Source organism: Natrix helvetica (assembly GCF_964273705.1).
Source record: "Natrix helvetica genome assembly, chromosome: 3".
Taxonomy (NCBI): Eukaryota; Metazoa; Chordata; class Lepidosauria; order Squamata; family Natricidae; genus Natrix; species Natrix helvetica.
The window spans coordinates 126,905,762-126,930,077 of NC_138549.1; the positions used below are offsets into that span (position 1 = coordinate 126,905,762).

At 36.8% G+C, this 24,316-nt stretch overlaps 1 protein-coding gene across 1 annotated transcript; it reads left to right on the top strand.

The window, feature by feature from the left end:
• Positions 1 to 5,275: 5,275 nt before the first annotated feature.
• On the top strand, positions 5,276 to 24,169 carry LOC309389114 (acidic mammalian chitinase-like). Its single transcript, XM_081947099.1, has 12 exons — positions 5,276 to 5,398; positions 5,685 to 5,717; positions 6,800 to 6,829; positions 9,497 to 9,698; positions 11,539 to 11,595; positions 13,736 to 13,901; positions 14,848 to 14,972; positions 15,541 to 15,664; positions 18,867 to 19,049; positions 19,807 to 19,923; positions 20,572 to 20,707; positions 23,786 to 24,169. Exons 2-11 carry the CDS (start codon positions 5,693 to 5,695, stop codon positions 20,704 to 20,706), a joined length of 1,164 nt encoding a protein of 387 aa, XP_081803225.1. The 5' UTR covers positions 5,276 to 5,398; positions 5,685 to 5,692; the 3' UTR covers position 20,707; positions 23,786 to 24,169.
• Positions 24,170 to 24,316: the final 147 nt, after the last annotated feature.

Sequence of the window (24,316 nt, forward strand, 5' to 3'; positions counted from 1 at the left end):
AGGCAAGCTGTTCCATTGATTAATTGCTCTCACTGTCAGGATCTTTCTTATGAGCTTCCACCTGTTACTTCCTGTCCGGCCATGTGGTGCTTTGGAGAATAAGCCAACCCCCTCATCTCAATGACAACCCCTCAAGTACTGGAAGCAGAGGTGGTATTCAGCAGGTTCTGATCAATTCTGGAGAACTGGCAGCAGAAATTTTGAGTAGTTCGGAGAACCAATAAATACCACCTCTGACTGTCCCCGCCCCCATTTATTCTCTGCCTCCCGAGTCCCAGCTGATCAGGAGGAAGTGGGGATTTTGCAGTATCCTTCCCCTGGAATGGGGTGGGAATGGGGATTTTCCCCTGCCACTCCCACCAAGCCATGCCACACCCACCAAGCCACGCTCACAGAACCGGTAATAAAAAATTTGAATCCCACCACTGACCGGAAGACAGCTATCATGTCACCTCTAATCCTCTTCATTAGACTAAACATACCTAGTTCCCTTAACTCTTCCTGATACGATTTAATGTTCAGACCTCTTGTTGGTCTTCTCTTCTAAAGCCTCAATGTCTTTTTTGTATCATCGTGACCAGAAACGGACACAATATTCCAAGCCTCACTAGTGCAAAAGAGTGGTACTATTACTTGTCATTACCTTGATGCTATCCCTCTGTTGATACAGCCTAAGACTACATTGGCTTTTGTTGGCAGCTGCAGCACACTGCTGGCTCATGCATAAATGATGAACCATTAGGATGCCTATATCCCTCTGAGAATTACTATTGTTGAGCTAAGAACTGCCTATATCATGGGTGTCAAACTTGCTGCATCACATTGCCATCACATGATGTTTCACTGATTTTCCCATTCACACAGCTGGGGTGGGTGTGGCCTGTGCGTGATGCATCCGTTTGACACCCCTGGTAATTATCTCTGCATCAAAAACAGCTCTTTGAGCATTAATTGAACAAATATTTATATAAAATGATTTGGCAGCTTTTATAAACACTGCTGGAAAACACACTAAACCAGCGATTTTTCTCCTCGCGTGCCGAAAGCGATCGCACGCTTGTGAAAGCGCACGTGTGCGTGCCCACACCAGTGGTGGGTTTCAATTTTTTTTAGAACCTCTTCTGTAGGTGTGGCCTGCTTTGTGGGAGTGGCTTGCCGGCATGTGACTGGGTGGGAGTGGCTTGCCAGCCATATGACTGAGTGGGAGTAGCTTGACAGTCATGTGACTGGGTGGCCGTGGCCAACTTGTAAAATGTGGTGAAACTCACTTAACAACGCTTTTGCTTAGCAACCAAAATGTTGGCTCAGAAATGCTGACATTGAAGCACGCAAGTCTTAAAGCTGTCAAGTTACAAGACCCTCGCACCCCTAACCCTTTAGAAAAAAAACCCCAGGGGTGTTCAAACTTGACAGCTTTAAGATTTGTGGACTTCAACTCCCAGATTTCTTCCTCTTGCTCTTAATCCTGATGATGTGCGGACGGGCGGGGAGAGGGAGCTGGAACTGGTTCTAAACGGCACGGTAGATGTGTGGAACTTCTTCTATAGAAGAGGTTAGAACTGGCTGGAACCCACCCCTGACCCACACCCATAATGCAATGCGCAAGCAACATCCCCTGCACGCCCCCGTGTGACCCCCTGCACACCATTTTGGACCTAGCAGGCCTCCCTGAGGCCTCCTGGGACCAAAAATGGGCACGGGGGAACATCATACACCCCCATGGCCTGTTTTGGGCCTAGCAGGCTTCCTTGAAGCCTCCTGGGACCATAAACAGGGTGCGGGGGGGTACGCTGCACCTCCTTGCACTCCCCCTGCTCTCCCCCCTCCTGCGCATGCATGTGCATCTCCCGCATGCATGGCAGAGACCAAAAATCAGCTGGACGGTGGAAGGCGGGTGCCCATGCACGGTGGAATTGAGCAGGGCGACAGCTTGCGTACCAGCAAAGAGGGCTCTGTGCCACTATCAGGTTCATGCCTGATCCACCAGCAGCAGAACTGAGTGTGCTCATTCTTCTCCCATGTGATTACTAGTTATATGCTTTGCTTTTTCTTCCTGAAAGAAATCTGCTTCAATTGATTTTAGTTGCAAGGAAGGAATCTGGCGTTGGGTATTGATAAAAGATTATAAGAGTTTTCACCAATTTCTTCTTAATAAGCCCACATATTTAACTTCCTCTTAGAACAACTATGTAGAGCACTACATTTGATGGTGCTTATTTTAAAAAAATGCTACTCTTTGTGAGGGGAGAGCTATATCTATTGGAAAGTTGCAGGTAATAAGGTCTAGGAGTGGGCTTGCAGGCCTCACTGAACCAAAGTTTTAAACTAACATAATTGCAAAATTGCAGACATATTTCTAATGTGCTGCATTTTCTGCAAAGTAAGTACTTGTATGGATATATTTACAGCAGGAAGAATGAGATGGTGGGAAATGAGGAACTGAAAGTAATGCATGGCTGAGAGCTTCAAATGTACACAGGTGTTTGCAGAGAGTGATGGTCAGTAAGAATGTAGGAAAGAAGGAAGTAAAACTATGGAATGCGTAGGTCAGTATAAGAAGAAAGTATATGAAATGTGACTTGAGATGAGAATGGGGTCCTTTGCCCAATAGCAGTCCTTGTTGGACCTGCTATGTGTCATTGGACACCATTGCAATGGTTTAATAATGTAAGTTTTGTTGTGGAATTGCATTACTATGTTGGCTATTCATGTTCCAAATTGCTCGTTAAATAAACCTCTGATCTTAAAGTAAGATTTATTGCTTGTGGTTTGTCTGTGTTCCTCTTTAGTGGATTCATTTTACGACATCTTGCATGTGTCCTATTTTAAAAAAAATAGCATCTGCCACCATGTGATTGAAGTCTTGTTTCTTTCTTGTATAATCAGTTCATTGCTTCCATCTTTCTGCTCATATAATTTGGTAGACTGTCTGTTATCTGTCATCCTGAGTTTACAGTTCCCAGAAGTTGCTTGGGGTAAGATCAAAGCCAAAGAAACATGTTCAGTAGTACAATATACAACAGATGTGATGTGATCGCATGATTATTGTTTACATTTTCCAGAACAGATAAAAACTTGCATGAAAATTAATTCATTTGCTATATTTTGGAACTATATTGTGGTTAGGAGCTATTATTGTGAAACACCAGAAAATGACAGCAGAATTAACATTGGAGGAAATTTTACAAGGAAAAAAAAATCCCATAGTGAACAATAGTTTTAGCCCTATTTGAGCACCCTACACAGGGTAGTTGTTTTCCCTGAGAGATTGCCCCCATTATCATAATATAATTTCAGATATTGTAGTAAATGTTGATTATCCACCATCTTTCTCTATTATCCTCATCAATATTTTGCACTCCCATGGTAAAAGACAATTACATATTCTTCCTCCTCCCCTCCTCTCCTCATTTTTCTTTCTGGTTTTGTTTCTAGATGTTTTGTTCTGCTTAAGTTTATGTCTGCATATTCTATGAAAATATTGTTTCTGCTAAGACCTCCAAAGTAATACCTTTCATTTTATTTGTTTGTTTATTTATAATTAAATTCGTTTGTAGCCCATGTTGTTTCAAAGCGACATTATTCATAGATATTTTCTGATTAGAACAAATCCACAAATCCAGACAGAAGACATCAAAGTATAGCCAGCCGAACAAACAGGTTTAAAGAAAGTTTCTATCCTTGGGCTGTGAGACTTTTAAATACAACCACAATCATTCCATGCACACGCTCGTTTTTCTTTCTTTTTCTTTCTTTTTCCTTTCTGTTATAATTTTGCACCAGTGAGGTTAAAACCAATTTCGTTGTATTTAAGTACAATGACAATAACGATTATGCTTATACATACATACATACATACATACATACATACATACATACATACATACATACACACACTGTCTTCCCTGTGATCATCCTTAAAAGAGTTATCACGTCTCCTTTTAGCCTTCCCTTCTTTAGGCTTTACATGCCAAGTTCCTTTAACTTAACATTCTTCCAAGCCATCAACTTTGTTCTTCTTCTCTGTAATCTTTCCACCTCTTCAGCATCCTTCTATTGTGATGTCCAAAATTGAATAGAGGATTCTAGGTGGAGATGCAGACTGACCACTGCAATGTAGAGTAAAAGTATCACTTCCTGTCATCTCCATGTTAGCTCTCTTTGATGTAGCCCAAGACTGCATTGGCTGTTTTGACAGTTGTAACATACTGTTAGCTAATGCTGAATTTCAAGACTCTTTTTTTTTAGTTCATTCAAAACCAAGTATTTATTTATTTTAGTTTGTCAAATATGTACACGATAACTGGTATAAATATAAACATGGACATGAACAAAGAAAACGAGTACAAATAAATGGGGTAATAGGACAGAGATGGTGGGCACGCTGGTGCGCTTATGCAGGTCCCCTTTTACAGACCTCTTAGGAATGGGGTGAGTTCCATGGTAGACAGTTTAAGGTTGAAGCTGTGGGGGTTTGAAGATGTAACAAAGTCAGTTAGAGCATTCCAGGCGTTTAACCACTCTGTTGCTGAAGTTGTATTTTTTGCAATCGAGTTGGAGCAGTTAACTCTCAGATATTTCTCAAAAGTACTATCAACTTAGGTATAAAATCTTGTATTTGCCACCACTGAACACTTGTTGCAGGATTTTTTTGAATCTTGACTCTGTCTTCTGAGGTGTTAGCAATACCAATCCCCAGCACTGTATCATCTGCGAAATTGCTGATATCTCTTTTATGACATTATCTAAGTTATTTATAAAAATGTTGAAGTACATTTGGTCCAAAAACAGAAGCCTGAGGTACTGTATATTTCCCCAGATAGATATACATCCATTAAACACCATGTGTTGCATATAGTCATTCCTGCAACTATGAAACCCTCTGGCAGTCCATTCTATATAGCTCCACTTTCTGAAGGAAGTGGGTTAACTTAATCCAATGCCTAACCCAAGCCTAAATATATGTTATCCACAGCATTTACTTGGTTTACTTTCTTCAAAAAAGAGCAGTTAAGATTGGGTTTACATAACCTGTTTTTAACAAACACAAGCTGGCTTTTACTAATCACCTTGTTTCTTTCTAAGCGCTTGCAAAGCCCTGCTTGATTATTGTTCTAGGATTTTTTTCATGTATTGAGGTCACGCTGATATGTCTGTATTTTCCCTAGGTCTGCTTGACTTCCTGATTGACTTGTGTTTACTTAATCAGAACACAAAGAACTATTGAAAAATTTTAAAAAAACATCCAACAATCGGGGTGTGGAGAATGACAAAGTAATTTCTACAGAGGCTGGAGATAGGAGAAGTTCCTCCTTTTCAGAACTTTGCAGATGGGCAGAAGCATAACAGGAGAGAGGGTCAGGCTGTTTCAATTGCAAAGATTTCCTCAAGCTGATAGGTATGTGAAGAACTATTTAAATGGATTTTGAGTTTTTAGGCTTTTTTGTTGCACATTGATTATTATGCTGAATGAAGAGAATGACTTACAATGTCAACTGTATTAAAACTTGCTAACTTGAAAAGGATGGAATGAACAATTTTATTAAATTTTGGCTTTTTGCAACTCTGTAATTGCAATAAGACATTAAAAGTAAAGTATTAAATGCACTAATGTTCATGATTATGGATTTAACTTTTAAGAAAGTGCAGAAGCATTTCTGTAATTATTTGTCTTATTTGTGCAGGTATCCAAATGATGAATCAAAAACTTTGGGCCGGTGAGTAAACATGCATATTTATTGATTTTTCTCTGCAGCAGCCTTCACCTACTTGTCTCTGTGTAAACCAGCTAGAAAGAAAGTCAATTTAAGGAACCCCTTTCTGAATTTTACCTTCTTCCTTTCTTTTGGCTACAGTCATGGCCAGATGTTCTGTGTGGACCATCATCATGATCCCTGATTGATAATTCCTCTGCTTCTTTTTCCTTGAAAGCCAGAAAAATCAAATGGTATTTGCTTTTTCTTCAGTGAGCAAGACTTCTGAAGACAAAACAACAATTTTACAGTTCTTTCTACCATTTGCAGCCACTTTAGAGTAGATCAACATAAGAATATCAATCTTTTTTTTAAAGGAAGAAACATGGCAGTACCCTGTCAAGTTTCAAATAGTTAAAGGAGAAGAGGAAGTGGCTAAGTTTTCACAGTTCCATCAGAGACTGTCTTTAAAAGAAGAAACCAAAAGCTCATATCAAAGATCCAGCCTTTTACAATAGGCACCCCAGCTACCCTGGATAAAATGGCCCTTGAAGGCAGAGACCATAGATCCATGGAAGGGGACCTGGCCCATCAGAGCACATAGCAACCAACTGAAGCAAAGGCATCTGTGTAGGATGGAATGAAGGGCAGGATACAGAGTGTAGACTGCCTTGCTCCTTCCAGAGTTGATGAAAAAACACTACTTTTGATGCAAAGCCAAAAAACTCAAGTAGTGGTCCCCTTCCCAACAGGTTGCAGGAGGGAAGGACTAAGGATGCAGCCAATCATTCCTGTTCCTTCCCAAACTGGTGGAAGTGCCCATCCTTGTCCCTGGGCAAGTGGGAAGTAGGGATCAGCCTTATTACAAACAAGCAAAATAGTGCTAAAGAAATGAATGGAGTTTTTTTTTTAACAATCCAGAACATTAAAACTATAGTTTTAAACATGATGAGTAATTTATTGTTGAATTTAATTGATCTCAGATATTTATTTTGTCATATTTTATGGACTCATTTGATCATCTGTCTATGGTTTGGTAAATAAATAATATATGTCTATTGTAACCCCTTATCTACTCCTGATGTTGAACATTTTTTGCTTTGCAGGTTTCATGGTTCTGCTGAATCTGCAGCTTGGTAGGACTCTTTTACTTGTATTTGCTAGCTGAGGAGATCAGTTCAAAAAATCTTAAGTGACCTGTCTTAGCATGACCAGAAGCAGAATTTAAAAAGATACAGTAAAAGTAGTGAATGTTTTTAAAAACCTTATAAAGAAGTTAATAAGAGAATTGACACAACAACTGGCAAAAGAGATAAGACTGTTCTGTTACTGGAAAGATTCAGGTTGATAATGAATGTTGATAATAAAAAACTTAGTTAATTTTTGGTGATTAATAAGTAGGACTTTGTAGATGCTTTTAGATTGTTTCTTTAAATGTTTATTCGTTAACAAATAATTCATTACGATAATAATAATGAAATAATAATTTTAACTAGTAAAAGCAACTTGGATATAAACTACAAATTGGGACCTGGGAAAAATATTTATTAATTTTACTAACAAGTGTTTGTTTAGATTTTGTTATAAAGATGTAATCTTTCTTGGGTCTGATGAAAGGAGATGTGATATAAATAGTAAATAATTTTCAGCTAATTACAATAATAATAAGGAAATGTTAATGGATAATGTTTAACGATTTCTATATGTGTTGGCATTGGTAAAAGCCTTAAATAGTGAGTTGGGGGGGGGGAAAGTGGTGGGGAAATGCTTAGATATCTTATTAATTGATTTTTTTTTCAGAATATGTTATAAAAGGGTAACTATTGGAGGTTTATTGGAATAGTTAATGAATGCCAGTAGGTGGTTGTGTCTTTAAATACAAATGATTCCAGATAAAAGCACGCTTAAATAATTCTAGTTAAATGAGAATGGTGGTACATTGATAGTAAAATACATAAAGATTTTTGACTTAAAATGTACAATTCAATATGAAGGAAGTATAAATAATGATTGTGATAGTAATGCATGAAATCTATTTGTAACCAATCGACACACTTTCTACAAGATGTAATGAAGGATGATTCTTTTTTTGTGTTCTTGTTTAATGAAAACAATAAAAATTTTGGGGGGAAAAGTAGTGAATGTTTTAGAAATAAAGCACACCTAGAGTTGCATTTACTTTCTTAAATACTGTTTCTATGTGAGAGCAAGAGAGACTGCAATTAGTTAGAATCCCTATTTAAAACATATGCCAAATTTGCCTCCTTAACTACAGATTTTCCAATTCTCCTCGGACCAAATAATTACATTCTAATGATATGATTCTTTTGTGCTATATTCCAAAGGAACATAGAAATCATGCAAGTCTCTAATAGAACAAACTTACTTCTTTACAGGAGGAAGTACAGACACTAAGCATTAAGAGGAGTACAGAGGGCAGTCTCCTATTTGGACTAACTTACTATGTTGAAACTCTGTTTTTCCCCAATCTACAATGGTTTTAACAATGACCTCCTGATTCTGACTGATTACTTTCTTTCACTCTCTTCTTTCTTCCTGGTGTCTTATGAAATATCTTGATGATGTTCTTTCCCCTCTCTGTAGTTATTACACATATTCAGATTTCCCTCAAAATCAACTTGCTGACACAATTTTAAATTCAGTGGTTAGTTCTTCCCCATTAGCCCTAGACAGCTCAAGTTTTAGTTTCTGAGTTTTATCACATTGGGTGAAACTTTCAGAGTTTTCTTCTCCCATATTTGCTTTAAGGCAAATTCTTCTAGCAGAATAATTGTTCCCTCATATAATTAAGACCTGCATAACTCTACAATGTTTTATCAGTTGCCTTACACATAATTTAGAACTTTGGCTCAACTTTGATCTAACCATATCGCTCCTGACGGGTTTTTACTGGGTATTTTAATTATATTTAATTATCTAGGGGTTTTTAAATACTGTATTTTAATTGTTTTATTTATCAGCCGACCTCCTCCTTGTGTATGTCTCGGTATATGTCTCTGTTATATGTTTGTTTTGTCCACATATTTATTTCATATGTTTCATTGTACGCCGCCCCGAGTCCTTCGGGAGAGGGTGCGGCTAAGAAATAAATATTTAATTAATATTTAATTAATTAATTAAAAAATCCTTATTGATGAATCGTATATAAATGCTGACTAGTGTCTATATTCTCCTAGTAATTCTAGATGGAATAAAATTGCTATTCTGTTATCATATACTCTAAATCTTTGATTATTATTGCCAGAGAAGATAGATGATATAACTTTCATATGCATGACTGAGCCACATATAGAGTTTTTCTCCATACTTTGAGCTATGTCAACAGACAGTGCAAAGAATAATTAAAAATGGATTATAATGAGAAGGACTGATTCCTGAGGTCCAGAAATAAAGAACACACAGTGATATTGAAGCTTATGACCTCTGCCTTCCCTGTAATGTTCCTACTTTTCTCAAAATATTCCTGGTTCTTAGCTGAAGTTGCTAATGTCTCATTTATGAAAAAAGTCACTTATAATGTCACTGTTTCATACAACAAACCGCCTAACTTAGAAAAACTCATTATTTCAGAAACCTTTTAATTTGACTCGATTTAATTGTATGAATGAATCAGTACTGCTTTCAAAGGTCAAGTGTGTATATGTGCATACTTTATATTTTTTTTATAGTTTACCATTCTAAATACAGTGGAAATCTGTTTTTCCATCTGGCAAGAAGGCAAATGTTATGGTGAAGATAAACTGCATGCAAGTTTAGCCATTTGTAATATCATCTCTTTTCAGGTTCTACCTACAAACTTGTCTGTTATGTTACCAACTGGGCTCAGTACAGGAAAGAACCAGCCAAGTTCACCCCAGATAACATAGATCCATTTCTGTGCACCCACTTAATTTTTGCTTTTGCGGATATGGACAACAATCAAATTAAAATTAGAGAATGGAATGATGCAATACTTTACAGAAAACTCAATGCCCTAAAGAACAGGCAAGTAATTTTCCGAAAAAATATATTTGTGTAACAATATCAGTGAAGATGATAGCATCAAACCAGATAAAACAGAAAAAAGCACTTAATTCAGACCTTATGGCTCATCACTTAAGTTATATACTGTGGACACTTATTTATTGTTAATATTGTCAAATGGTCATAATTCCAGTGCCTAGGACAGATATAAAGTAGTTAGGGCAGGCTGTGTCATGTATATGAATTAGATCCCTTTCCCCTTTTCAGTTCTGAGAGTATAAGTATTTTTCTTTATTTTTCAAATTATTTTGAGGATATTATAGAGCTTTCTGTACAGTTTTGGGTTCTTCCTAGCTTAGCCAGGCTCATTTGATACACTGTTAGGGATCCCTCTTTGGAGCAAGATGATTCACAACCAACTTTACATAGACTGATTGTATGTTTTCTGGATGAAGGAGCATTGGATATTGCTTGGAGTAGATATATTTCCTAGCGATGAAACCAATGTACACAAATAACTCTTTTTTTTGCAGATATATCCCTAGTATATATCCCATAATTACCAGCCAGCCAGAGGCTTTCACTTGTTGAATGTGAGATAGATAGACCCAAAGTTCTTTCATCCAGGAGAAAATAATAATTTAAAGAATCAGAGTAAATTATTATCTAATTAAAATAATACTAACATAAGCCTTAAGTATTTAGATTCGTTATATTGGAAATATCAATGAGAAAGAGAAAGGGGAAATTGTGTTCTATATTGGAAGTGCCAGAGAAGCCAAGAATCTAAAAGCCTTTTATGTTCTGATCTATCATATATGGTTTCTTTAATCTCTACTATGTCAATAAAACCTTGGCACAAAGTTTTCTTCAAAGCAATAGCAGTAGCAATAGCAATATACCGCTTCACAGTGCTTTACAATTCCTCTAAGCAGTTTACAGAGTCAGCATATTACCTCCCACAATCTGGGTCCTGATTTTACTGACTTTGGAAGAATGGAAGGCTGAGTCAACCATGAGCCGGTGAGAATTGAACTGCCAAACTGCAGGCAGACAGAAATCAGCAGAAGTAGCCTGCTACTGCATTCTAACTACTGATAACACATAAAACTACTGGTACAGCAATAATGGGATATGAATATTGAATGGTACCCATGAAAGGAAGATTAGAAACCTTCTTGGATTTTATATAAAGATTAATAAAAAAAGAACTAAGTTAGATATAGTTAAGTTTTGAATATTAGGGGGAAAATGTTATGATACAGGATATAGTTAAACAAAGGAGGGATAATGATAATAAGGTATATATAGGCATGAGTACAACATAAGGAAATTAGATGTAAATTGAAAATAATGATTTGGAAAGAAGAATTAGAAAATTTTGTTATTGAATATTATGGATGTTTAACTAGAATAGGATATAAAGATTCAGTGTTATTGGAGGATCTTAGAAATAGTAAATGAAATGCTAGTATGTGGCTATATATTAAATCTTGGTATATTTTATGATGAAGGACGTTTAAACGATTATAGTCAAATGTAAATGGAGGTATGATGATGGAAATATGTATAAATGTTTGAGTTAAAATACTTGAGTTAACATGAATTATGTTTGATGACTGTGGAAGAGATGCACGAAAGCTTTTTGTAACCAACTGATACACTTTCTACAGTATGCAAAAAAATTGTATGTGTTATGTTTGTTTTGAAAATAAAAAACAAATTCTTTATAAAAAAAACTACTAGTACACATAAAAAAGAAACAATTGATAGGAATCTTGGGATAATTTTTCAAGACATAGATTATTTTGTTAATTGTCAATATACACAGAATGTTTATATTATTTTTCTTGCTTTCCAGAAACAGCAATTTACGCACATTGCTGGCAGTTGGAGGGGGAACCTTTAATAACCAAAAGTAAGACTTTTCTTTTCCACTGAAAGAGGCCACATATTTGTAATGATGTGATTTTTAATCTGGTCTAAAAGAGATAGGAAGGGATGGAGATTCCATCTCTGCAGCTGGGAAGGAATTCTGCTGGCAAAAAGGTGATGGAAACCACATTTACATACATCGAAAGTTCTATGGGGAAGTCAAGCAAACACTGTTACTGCTCAGTCTAAAGTATCTCAATTTCCCCATTTCTCCTATAAAGTTTGGATTTTGCTCTTCAGCCTGAAGGCTTCACAGCTAATTTTCTACACCACTGCTTTCACTGACAGAATGACACTTCTCTTCTTTTGCCTTGGCCAGTTTAAACTAGTTTGGCTTTGGAAACAGCAGTGACTCTATGTGTTAACTCCTTCTTTCCTGCAACATTACCCCTATCTTCATGTTACATTGCTTTGTTGGTAATTTGTAATGTGACATTTAAGGGATGATAGAGAAACTTGTGTAAGATTTTTTCCTTACTTGGTTATAATTACAGTATAAAAATGCTGGGATAACTTTTTTTCCTATGCTGCCTTAGTCTATTTCCCAATCCATGCATGAATCAGACATACATGCTTTTATCATACTAGTCTTTATGCTTTTCTCCTATCCCATCATGGATTTTACAAAGAATATAATCTCATATGCTTCACATTGTACTTTCCAATCTGTCAATGACTCAGTTGGGTGGTCTCTACTGAGTGGGATCAGCCTAGCATTCATTGGCCATATTTCTTCCCCTACAGTCCCTAGACATTATTTTCCAATCATCAACTCAGAGATGTGGATCAGCTCATTTGTGTGCAGCATTGGTGGTACATGGTAAAGAAGGAGAGAAAGACCTATTTGTCTGTTTGTTCTTGCTTGGTGTAATTCTCCTCATTTCTTTGCTGTTATTTACTGTGTTTTTGAACACAATGCTGTTCTAAAATAGCACCGATTCTATGTTGCAAGGGAGTCCAAATTATATCAAGTGTTTGTTAGGCTGTCTGTGGAAGCATCATCAAAATACTTGCTTGAACTTGGCAATCTAGCCATTTATCAAAACTCACCTTTTTAGCAAGTCTATTCTCATTCCATATTAAGGAGAGTGAATGGTAGATACCGTACTTTTCACTAACTGATGGTATTTTGCAGAAGGAGAAGGAAATAAAATTGGGAAATCCACCAATCTCTGTCTTTAATACACAGTAAATATGAGCAGCACTGTTTTTCAGCATTTTCCAGGATAGAGACCACCAGTAGGAGCAGAAATCGTTATGCAGGTATAGTCTGCAGTTGACTGAAGGACTGGTGGATAAAACTTCAATGAAGCCATGAGGAAGAACCTTTAGACTTGGAGAATAAGTCCTAGTTCTTCAAATTCATACATATAATGCATGCATACTCATCATTACTTTTAATGAACTGCTAAGGAACAAAGATCTGGACCACACAATCCCTATCTAGCAGAAAACTACACTGTTCTTTCCAAATTTTGTTCATTGTAACTCTGCTACTATTTCTGTCAGAATTTTGTGAAACACCACTCCCATCACACTTAACAAATAATTCCTCACCCTATATATAATATTTACTCTTCTGACATTTGTTTTGTAACAGGGAACAGTATTAGCATTCTTCTTATACATGTAAAACAAACTGCACAAAACTATCTGTATTTTGACATATTCCTAACCTCATCCCTGCATTATCCATGAGATTAGACCATGCATCTTCCTCTTCTCGAAAGGTCCTGCCTTCTCAAATACTCCTATTCCATTCTGAATTACAAAGTGCTATACACCACAGTCATCAGTAGGTAGATCTATGAATATTGATCTCCATTGACTATCAAGACTCTGATCAGCTGAGGTTTTCACATAACATTTTTTAATAAAATAGAATAGTTAACCGCTTAAAGTGTGAATTGGGACATGTAGATTTCCCTGCTAACTCTAAAAATATTTGGTTGAACTTGGAAGCAAATGGAACATTTTCTATTATTATTTATTAAGGTGGGGGGTAAGTGCTGGATCTTGCCAATTTCTAACTATGGTTCATGATGTTCTGTGGAAATAAAAGAGAGGTATATGCCAATGAACATTGAAAATTATGCTGTCCAAAAATAATATATGTCTTCTAGATTTACTACTATGGTATCATCTTCAGCAAATCGCCAGACATTTATCTCTTCAGTTATATCTTTTCTCCGTGAGCATGGATTTGATGGTCTGGATCTGGACTGGGAATATCCAGGTACCAAAGGTAGCCCTCCAGAAGATAAACAGCTCTTTACCATTCTGCTTCAGGTGAGAGACTGAAAGCATAAACTTTTAATTGAAATTTCCATAAAAGAATCTTGTAGGCTGTTTAAACTGTGTGTTTTGATATTCTGCAATGAATGCCCTTCTGAAATCAACAACAGTGAAACTGCAGTAAAATTTTATTTTAAAATTAAAATTGAAAATCAATGTCCAATTAAGATCTGCTATTCAGAATTTTGCCCTTATCACAATGTTGCTCTAGAACCCAGTCTTAGAATACATATTTTATTGACCTAATATACAAATAAAAGGACAGCATATTTTTGAGCCTGTATGAAGTACTTATGTATTTATAGATAACCTGCATTTATTTAGAATGGCAAAATACATAGTAAGAGCAAAGGTAGGACTGAAGATCCAACTACATTTTTGTATTATTTACAAATATTCCTACACTCTTTCATGACTAACAGTACAATTCTGTGCATGTCTACTTAGAAGTAAGTTTGACTGAATTCAGGGATGCTTATTTTCAAAGTTAAGTGCAATAAGATTGGAGCTTAAAGCTACAATCTGGAATGCACACCATTGCTCCTCTCCCAGGAAGCTGCTTTAGAACCTCCTCCATCATTCCTCTCATGTTGCAAAAAAAATGTCAGTATGCCCTTACGATTCCACTATACTACCCAAAGATAGTGAGAAAGGAATACTGTATGTTGGACTTGGAGGCTTATTTAGATCCTCTTCTATTCCTTGTTTAGCGCACCTCTAAAAGGGCAAAAAGCTTGTATCAGTTAGTTTTCTGACAACGGAGGGAAAGGAAACAAAATGTGAATGCAGGTGGTTGGAATTGGGAGTTGCTGAAACATTTTGCTCTGCCTGCACTGAGAACATGTTAGATTTCTAATATGAAAAAGCTTCCTTTGAAACATTTCCTGGTCTCTTGTAAGTGAGCAATAGTAACTGCTGCTGCTTCTGTTTCCCTCTGCAGGAACTATCAGCAGGCTTTAGGAGAGAGAGTGAACAAAGTGGAAACTCACAGCTCCTGCTTTCAGCGGCTGTATCTGCAAGCAAAACAACCATAGATGCTGCATATGAAGTACCTGCATTGGGGAAGTAGGTCATGCAATCTAAGAGACGAGGTCCAATATGAAGTTACAGAGGTACCTCGGTACTCATCCTTAATTGGTTCTGGGAGGCAAGATGAGTATCAAAAATGATGAGTACCAAACAAATTTTTCTCATAAGGAATAATCTGGGGAGTCACAGGGCAGCTGACACTGAGAGGTTTTAGCTTGTGCATTGAGTACCAAATGAACATAAATACCACGACAATATTTTCATATCAAAATGCATTGAGTACCAAATTCGATGAGTTTCAAAGCAGTTGAATACTAAGGTACCACTGTTTGAAATATTACCTCTGCAAGATCAGATAACAAACTGTGGGATGATGAGATGTTCCATCTATCCTATCTCTTAGGGCAGATTGGAAAAAAGTGATATATAGGGTATTTCAGTTGAGGTTTCTTATAGCTTTCTAAAGAGCATTAACTACATCCTGCTATAGCCTATCATTACATATATTTTTATGTTCCAAAATAGCTATTGTTATTTGATGCTTTATACTGGCTGTTTGTTTATTGTTCCTTAATTTTGACCTTTATTTTTAATTTGCATTCAGGAATCTTGATTTTATCAATGTGATGACTTATGATTTCCATGGAAGTTGGGCTCCAGTGACAGGACACAACAGCCCACTGCATCAAGGTTTAGTAGACTATGATCCAGTTCCCTTCTACAATTGTGTAAGTAAAAGAGCAACATAAAGATCTGTTATCACTTTTGTAGTTCTCATAGTGAGAATTTGATTAAACAATGCAAACATATGTAGAAAACTGATGAAACTCAAGATAATTGATGTAAATGTATGTCAAAATCAAAACAAGTTTGAATTGACTACCTCTCAGCAAAAGCAGAATGCTTTTTTATCCCATCATGCTAAAATTGCTATCTTACTGACAAAAGACAAAAGATATGCAGAAGAAGAAATGGAATTGTCTTATACTTCCTAAATATAAGGCAGCCTGAGTTGGGTACAGTAATTGAGAAAGGATTAAGCAAGCTCTGGCTGTAACATGATTTGCACCATATAAACAACCTAGTACTGTAACTAATGCGTCACTTAAATCTGGGCCACAAGTTAGTTAATTCATCTATTTGAATTCGAATTTTTTAAAACTTAGGAAGCACTGAACATGATATGCAAAGATCACAATGCATTGAGCATGATGTGCACTGTAAGCACTTGAAAGCATTTTTAATCATTAATTCACTTATTGAAACCTGAAAAAGAAGTGTTACGATATAAAGGAGGCTGAAACCAATATTATTATATACTTTATTCATTAAACATGAAACTCAGCCAACTGAACATTCAAAAATGCATTACAAATACCAACAACTGGTGCTAATGGTTGATACAGTTTGCTGCCAGCGTCCTAGATATCAACCAAGTACCTTCTTAAAATATAAGATGTTCCAAGTAGCGCAGTTTTTTGCAGTTCCGCTGGTGTTATTGCAGGAAGCTGCAATCTGTTGATGTATCTTGTGAAATTCTTGGACATGGTGCCAAATGCCCCGATGACAATGGGTATCACTATTACATGCTTCATCCATAGCCGTGTAGTTTCGATGGCCAGGTCACGATATTTCATTATTTTTTCTAGTTCTTTTTCTTCGACTCTGACATCTCCAGGAACAGCAATATCAATAAACTGTACACTTCGGCTCTCTACAACCATAATATCTGGCGTGTTGTGCTCCAAATGATGATCCGTTTGTATTCGAAAGTCCCACAAGATCTTCACCTTCTCATTTTTGATAACATTCATTTATTATTATTATTATTATTATTATTATTATTATTATTATTATTATTATTATTATTATTATTATTATGTTGTTGTTGTTGTTGTTGTTGTTGTTGATCTTTGGTGAGATTCACAGCCTTTGGGGCTGGTTGGTAGCTCTACAGCTCGAGTCCTAACCAAGGAAGGTAATGTCGGAGGATGTAAGTTGTTCCAAGTAGGGTGGCTTTTTGCAGAATCAGAATGCCCTTGCTTCTTATCACTTTCTATAAACAAGTTGCCAAGCCTCGAGTTACAAGGTCAGTGAGATCAAAAGGAAAAGGGAAAGTGCATTGTTTCAAAAACTCAAGCCTCCAGCCTCCAAGTGGCAGTATTGCTTCCCACTCTCTAATGTTATTTCAAACTTAAAAGAAACAGAGTTCTTAAATAGAATTAATATCAAGTAATAAAAGTCCTTGTTGAAATAAAGAAGACTTTAATCCGTAGGTTGAAAAATAAAAAATAAAAAAGATGGAAGAAGAAAAACTGATCTGTTCTCTTTAAAGAAAAAAGTTGCGAGCACTTCAATCCACAAAGTAAACTTACAAAGAAAAAGAAACACACTATCCAAAGAATCCAATATAGGTTAATTTCACTGCTTATTTTCTTCTGCTTTCGGATTTAATTTAACTTAAATAAAAATTGGGGGGTAGTCTTTTTCAAAACAGTAATGTTTCCTCACCAGATGGACACACTTTCTCTTTCCACTTCCCTTCTGTTCCGGAGCCGTCCCAACTTCATCAGCCTGGGGCTGGACTTTTTGTCGCCGGCTTGAAGAACTTCTCTTGGATCGATCAGGGACTTTGTGGTGTCGCCGAGAGCAGCAAGACATATTCTTCCTGTTCACCATCTCTATGGGCAGTTTAGGTCCGATTGGACCACCCAGCGACAAAAGTATCGGCAGCAGTCTCAGAGCATCGAGACCGCACGTCCGTATCGTTGCGACGTTGGCTCCTCCTCCCTCTAGAACCTTCTCAACCTGATGTTCCCAGTGGTTTTTGCTGTACTCAAATCCAAACTTCTGGCACGGTTTCCAGTGAATGATTTTAGCAACTCAGTCATGGCATTGTTGGTAGTCAGTTTGTGAAATTTTGCTGCACCCACTGATCAAATAGTCGACTGCCTCATCTTTCTCATTACAGAGGTGGCATTTGCTGTTGGTGATAACATGTTGAATTTTTGCCTTCATGCAATTTGTGGCTAAGGCTTGTTCCTGAGCTGCCAAAATAAAGCCTTCTGTTTCTTTTTTCAGTACTCCTGATCTTAACCAGTTCCAAGTTAGTTTTTGGTCAGCTTTGCCTTCAATACTTTTCAAGTATTGGCCATGCATAGCTTTGCTTTTCCAATTTTCAGCTCGCTTCTCAATTACTTCTTTCTTGTATTCAGCTTTCGACTTGGTTGTCTTCAAAAGGCCTTCTTTATTTACTTCCTTAATCATCGGTTCTTCACTTTTCTGGATGTAGTCATTCAAGCTGTGTCTTTCTTCTTCCACAGTCTGCTTTACTTGTAGGAGTCCTCGACCACCCTTTGCTCTTGGTAGATATAATCAGTCAACATCACTTTTAGGGTTCAAGGCATGATTCATTGTCATAAGATTCCTTGTTTTTCTGTCCAAATTGTCCAACTCCATCTGGATCCAGTCAATTATTTCTGCAGAGTATCAAATCATAGGTATAGCCCAGGTATTTATTGCTCTTAGAGGCCTCTGACTTAATGCATAATAAAGTCAAGGAATCAACTTCAGCCAAGTACATTCAAAGAATTCGCAAGATACGAAAGTCCAAATTGAGTGGAGGAAACATCATAAAAGCAATAAATACCTGGGCTGTACCTGTGATGATAATGATGATGATTACTATTATTTATTTGTAAAAGGCATTTGTTCCAACCATAGCTTCTCCTTTTGTTCTCATTCCCATCAAACACTAAAACTGGGAAGTGAAAGATGGGCCTATTTATTTATCCATCTGGTGTGGTTTACTTTATTATTTGCTGCCGAACGGACTAATAAATGACCATACTGTTCTTGATCTTCCTCTACCCTGCTCTGTACTGTGAACAGACTGTATGTGTATCATGTCTGTTTGTTTCTGTACTGTAGGAATATGCAATGAAATATTGGAATGACAGTGGAGCACCATCTGAAAAACTCATGATGGGGTATCCAACATATGCACGTACTTTTAGACTTTCTAGTCCAAATACTAATGTTGGTGCTCCAGCCTCTGGTGGAGGCAGTCCTGGAGCCTATACCAAAGATTCTGGTGTCCTGGCATATTATGAGGTAAATGCCCTTCATTTTATTAAAAATAATAATAATTTATCTAACTAGATGGCAACCCCTGGTTTTCCTTGGTTAATCTCCAGAAACCAAGGTATTGATTGGCTTAGGTTTGGATGGAAGATTTTCAGGAAATCCCAGGGGCCTTGGCTAGGTTGGGAAATTACTAATTTACTAACTAACTTGCACAAGAAAATAGTGAGAAGCCAGTTTCATTGTATTATCAAGATGGACCTAAGGCTGAACTTTCCATACGTAAGTTTATAAAATGGTCAATTGTTCTCTCTTGGCTTTACTTGCCTTGTGAGTTTGTACAAAGAGTAAACAGAAATAATTCTATGAATGTGTCTCTAAAATACTTGAAAGATAGGGCAAAATATCAAAACCTAACAATAATAAAAAAAATCTTAGCAATATAATTCTGTCGATGTTAGGAGCAATGTCACAATTTAGTGGAATTTACAGAACCAAATTGTTTGTTTACTGTAATTTAAGTGACTTAAATTGGGATTTCTCTCCCCACTAATTATTAGAACATTTTCTTGGCTATCAATTGAGCCATCTTTTGTCCTATTCTTCCTATTCAGCTCCTATTCTTATACTACTGAGATCTATTTTTTAAGAAACTGCTGTAGGTTAAAATTTCAGCACACAAACTACAATACTCTTTAATAGCAATTAATTCCAATGGGGAAATATTGTAAAAACAGTTCTGCTTTGTTTTGTTTTCTCTCTTGAAATGCTTTGATCGTTTTGACAGGTTTGTGCATTCTTACAAGGAGCTAGCAAAGCATGGATTGTGGAACAGAAGGTTCCATATGCTTTCAAAAATGGAGAATGGGTTGCATATGATAATGAGAAAAGTTTTCAGTTTAAAGTAAGTTGTCATTTTGTGTAATAATTATTGGGTTAAACTTAATTTAGCCAATGAAATAAAATCATGACTAACTTCCAATATAGAATATAAACGGAAAAGTTCCATCTGCTTATTAAAGTTATCCTATGCTTTTACGCAGTATAAATTCTTATCTGGGCCTGATGCCATTGAATAATACAAAGATTTTTTTTGTCAACGAAGTCAGAGTGTTAAGGCAGGATCACCATCTCTGGGTTGCAAAAATCCAGACAACTAATAAAGGGCTATAAAATGACAGCAACTGCTTTTTATGGCCATCTAGTGATAGTCAGAATGTTTGCAGCTCATATACACCAACTCTACTTAAGATTCACATAGAACCGCTGAACTTTATAACAAAACATAGCATGAAGTATTACTGGTCAAATGATCAGCCAACTATTTATTCACTCCGTGTGTTAGATCTAAATCTAAACATCTTTGCATTCTTATACAATTTAAACATGCTCTTGTTTCTCAATGAGTCAGTTTTGAACACAGTGACCAGAGCACTCACTTAGTCATCATAGAAAAAGTAGAAGTGATTATAGGGTTTTTTTCCCTTAATATTATTCATTCAATATAAATTTCAGCTTGGCTAACACTAAAAGCTGCTGTTTATCTTTGTAGACTGAGTTTTTGAAGAGGAAAGAGTATGGAGGAGCCATGGTCTGGACTCTTGGTCTGGATGACTTCTCAGGCAATTTCTGTGGTCAAGGAATCAACCCCCTTGTGAATAAACTAAAGAGTGTTTTAATGAATTGAGGTAATGTATTAATACGATTGTGTCAATCTTTCCCACTGCTCTTCAGACAGATTAACTCTCACTTTGATTTTGAGGTCATTAAAAAGAGACAGTCCTTGCTCTCAGGTTTAAAATCTAAAAAGATATAACAGAAGAAAAGGCTGGGGAGGTACCGATTCTTAAAGATAAAATGATCATATAATATCCAGTTATAATGCATATAGAAATAAACTTTTTGATATTTTTTTCACCTACATTATCTCATTAACAAGATTAAAAATAACCAACACTAAAATATCAGTAATAACAACGAATGTTAATAAAAATAGATGAAAGTAGGACGTGGATTCCCAGGGCAGCATTACAAATCATTACAGTATCCACTAAAGTTAGAAGTAGATAAAAGTTTAACCTTCCATTATCTAAACCTCATGGCCAATTTATATTCTGGGTTAGGCTGAAGAAAATTTACAGGGTGAAACATGACTAGTATTAATGTATTTCTAGAGGAAAAAGACTTGAAGCTGGCTAACAAGAAAGTACAATACAGTATCAGTTAATACACGGAAAGTCCTCAAATTAAAACATAAAAAATGTAAAAACATAACCCCCAGCATAACTATATGTAATTATAACGCTAACTACTTTTGAATTTGTATATAATTGTGTGAGTATACATGGGACAAAATTAGTAAACAATCTTGCATGTGACATAGATGTCAGCTACACATGTAAGGCTAGTAACCCCATCTACACATTTCCTATCCTAACATAAAGTATAACACGAAAACCTCAACTGAGAAAAGCCATGGTGAATGGCAGAGGTTAATATTTACAGTTCCATCTGGGAATGGCCACGATATAGGTCAGCGATGGCAAACCTTTTTTGGCTCGTGTGCCATAAGTGGGGGGAGCACAGGGGGGTAGTGTGCGGGTGTGCTGCACCCATAATGCAATGCGCGACTCCCCCAGTGCGCATGCGCGCACTACAGGTGCGACCCCCCATTTTTGCATGCTTTTTTTTGCCTTCCCCAGGCTCCAGAAGCTTTATAGGAGCCTGGGGAGGGCGAAAACAGCCTCCCCCGCCCCCCGGAAGCCCCCCGGAAGCTCAGGGACCTTCAGGATGCTTCCCTGAAGCCTCCAGAGCAGTCAAAACGACCCTCCGAGCAAACCGGAAGTCTGTTCCCGAACTTCCGGTTTGCCCGTAGGGCCGGTTTTTTGCGCTCCGGAGGCTTCAGGGAAACTCATGAAGCCTACAGAGGGGCGGGGGAGGCTCTTTTCACCCTCCCCAGGCTCCTATAAAGGCTCTGGAGCCTGGGGAGGGTGAAAAATGGTTTTAAAAAAGGGTGAACAGCGCCTCGCGTGCCCTGACAAATGGCTCCTGCCCTGACAGGTGGCACGCGTGCCATATGTTCGCCATCACTGATATAGGTAGTCCTCGACTTACAACCACAGTTGATCCCAAAACTTGTGGTGTTGAGAGTTGCCATAGTTGTTAAGTGAATCACTGCAGTTGATAAATTAATAACCTAGTTGTTAAGTGAATCTAGCTTCCTTATTGACTTTGTCAGGTCACAGAAAAGTGATCATATGACCTTGGGACACGATCATGGGGATGCTGCAAAGGTCGTAACTGTGAAAAACGGTCATAAGACACATTTTTCAGTGCTAGACGAACTGTTGTAAGTAAAGGACTACCTGTATGTGGAAGACTATGACTTAGAATCTAAGAGGTGTAAATAGTGAAGAACCTGAATGTATGAATTAACAGAGTTGAAAGGAAAACATATTGTGTCTGTGTGACACAAAGAAATGGAAAAGAGTATAAATAGATCTGATCTTCTAGACTTGAGTTGATGAACACATGCATGGAAGTGAAGGTATATAAATGAGCTAAAACGTATGCTTTCTCATGAATTAGTGGAATTTAGATTGTTGTGGATGTGTATGAAAAGTAGAAATCGATGGCTTGGTGATAATTTCTTGTTATGGTCCACTGAATGGCAATACTATATATGTTTGGGGGACACACTATGCAACAGAATGAGTGAGTGAGTGACTGACCGACCTAGGTAAAAACATAATTCCATGAAGTGACATGACTGTGGTGGTAGAGACAACAGAGCACAGAAAAAATGATTGGAATATTCAGAGACCCAACAATGAATAGGAATGATTGGTTTCAAATATGAGAGTTAAACATACTGTAAGTATCATCATGGCACGGCACAGGAATGATTATACATGTAGCAAAATAAAGACTGGGAGAATTGGTGAAGGATACAAGGTGAAGAGTTATTTTGATCATGGGATGCAGTATTATTTAGGCAAGAGTGACTCTTGGCGAGAAAATGGACATGCTTAGAATTGATTGTCCCCTTATTAGCTGCATTCAGAATTTGTGATTTTCCTATTATGAAATAAATCCTATGAAATTTCTGTGCCATTGCAAGTGCTACTAATATATGCTGAGACTAACTGAAAATACTTTTGAAATGACTCTGAATTTGGAATGATTATCTTTCATGATTTCTTTCTATTTGAAAGGGAAGGCTTGGAATGGGAAAAAAATATCTGGGGCACCCATATGGTATCTGTCATAAACTTTAACAACACATTTGTTTAGTATCATATGTTAAAAATAAAGATTGGGGCCAACTGTTAAACTCCCAAAGTTTTATTCAGAATAACAGTAACATATATACAGTACATACAATGGGTCAAACTAAATTAAGACAATGGTGAATCCATTATTGTATTCCCAGAGTTGAATAACTGAAAACATAACTTGTTTTTCCCAAACTCACACATCTTTAGGAAACTGCCACTTTGTCTTTGAGCAAAAATAAGTTGTTCTTAATATAATTGTAATATAAGCCCCAGAAAAAAAATAGCAACCAGCAAGACAACTTAGGTACTATAGGGCAAGCAAGCAAAACAATTAATTCTTTTATGCTCTAGCCCAAACCTTATACCCTCTTCAGAGAAGGTTGCTATTAAACTTTAAAAAAAATTGTTAAGTCCCACTTCCAGTCTTTTCTGCCTTCAGTTATTTTACCTTGAAATTCCAATTACATATATTTTTTGTGTATTCTATAGGCCTCTGCAAGAAGAATGGAGAGCCTATCCCATCCTCATCTGAACACAACACCCTGAACGTTCTTGATCATAAATACTTTGGAGGATATAACATAGAGTGATTTATGTAACGAAATAAGCCGCATTATATTTTAATACTCAAAATCCCAAATTACTGATGAAAATGTACTGTTGGGAAAATGGTGGTACCGTTCTATGACTTCTAATATCAAATTTATTTTCTGCCTTTTATGATGATATTAGCAAAAAATAAATGTGGTGCATGCTTTGTTACCCAACCTGAAAGAAATAGAATAACATTCTACGGAAGATTAACAAGTCTTATATTCTTCCTGTTCAGGTGATATTTTCTTTGAATTTTTTAAAAAATAAATACATGACTCACAATCAGTTTCTATGTTTCTTTCACTGCAGCAATATGTTTGCAGATGTTTGGTTATTAACAGTAAGTTATCAATTACTTTAATAAGTGGATGACTGGATAGAGAGAGGCAGGATTTATGCTGTAAAGATATTCTCCTAGTGTGGTAT

Excerpts from the sequence above, each read along its gene's own strand:
- LOC309389114 (XM_081947099.1), top strand. The coding sequence starts at position 5,693 with ATGATGAATCAAAAACTTTGGGCCG. Across the intron at positions 5,718-6,799 it reads GAATCAAAAACTTTGGGCCG|GTTTCATGGTTCTGCTGAAT; the intron begins GTGAGTAAACAT and ends TTTGCTTTGCAG. Across the intron at positions 11,596-13,735 it reads GGAACCTTTAATAACCAAAA|ATTTACTACTATGGTATCAT; the intron begins GTAAGACTTTTC and ends TATGTCTTCTAG.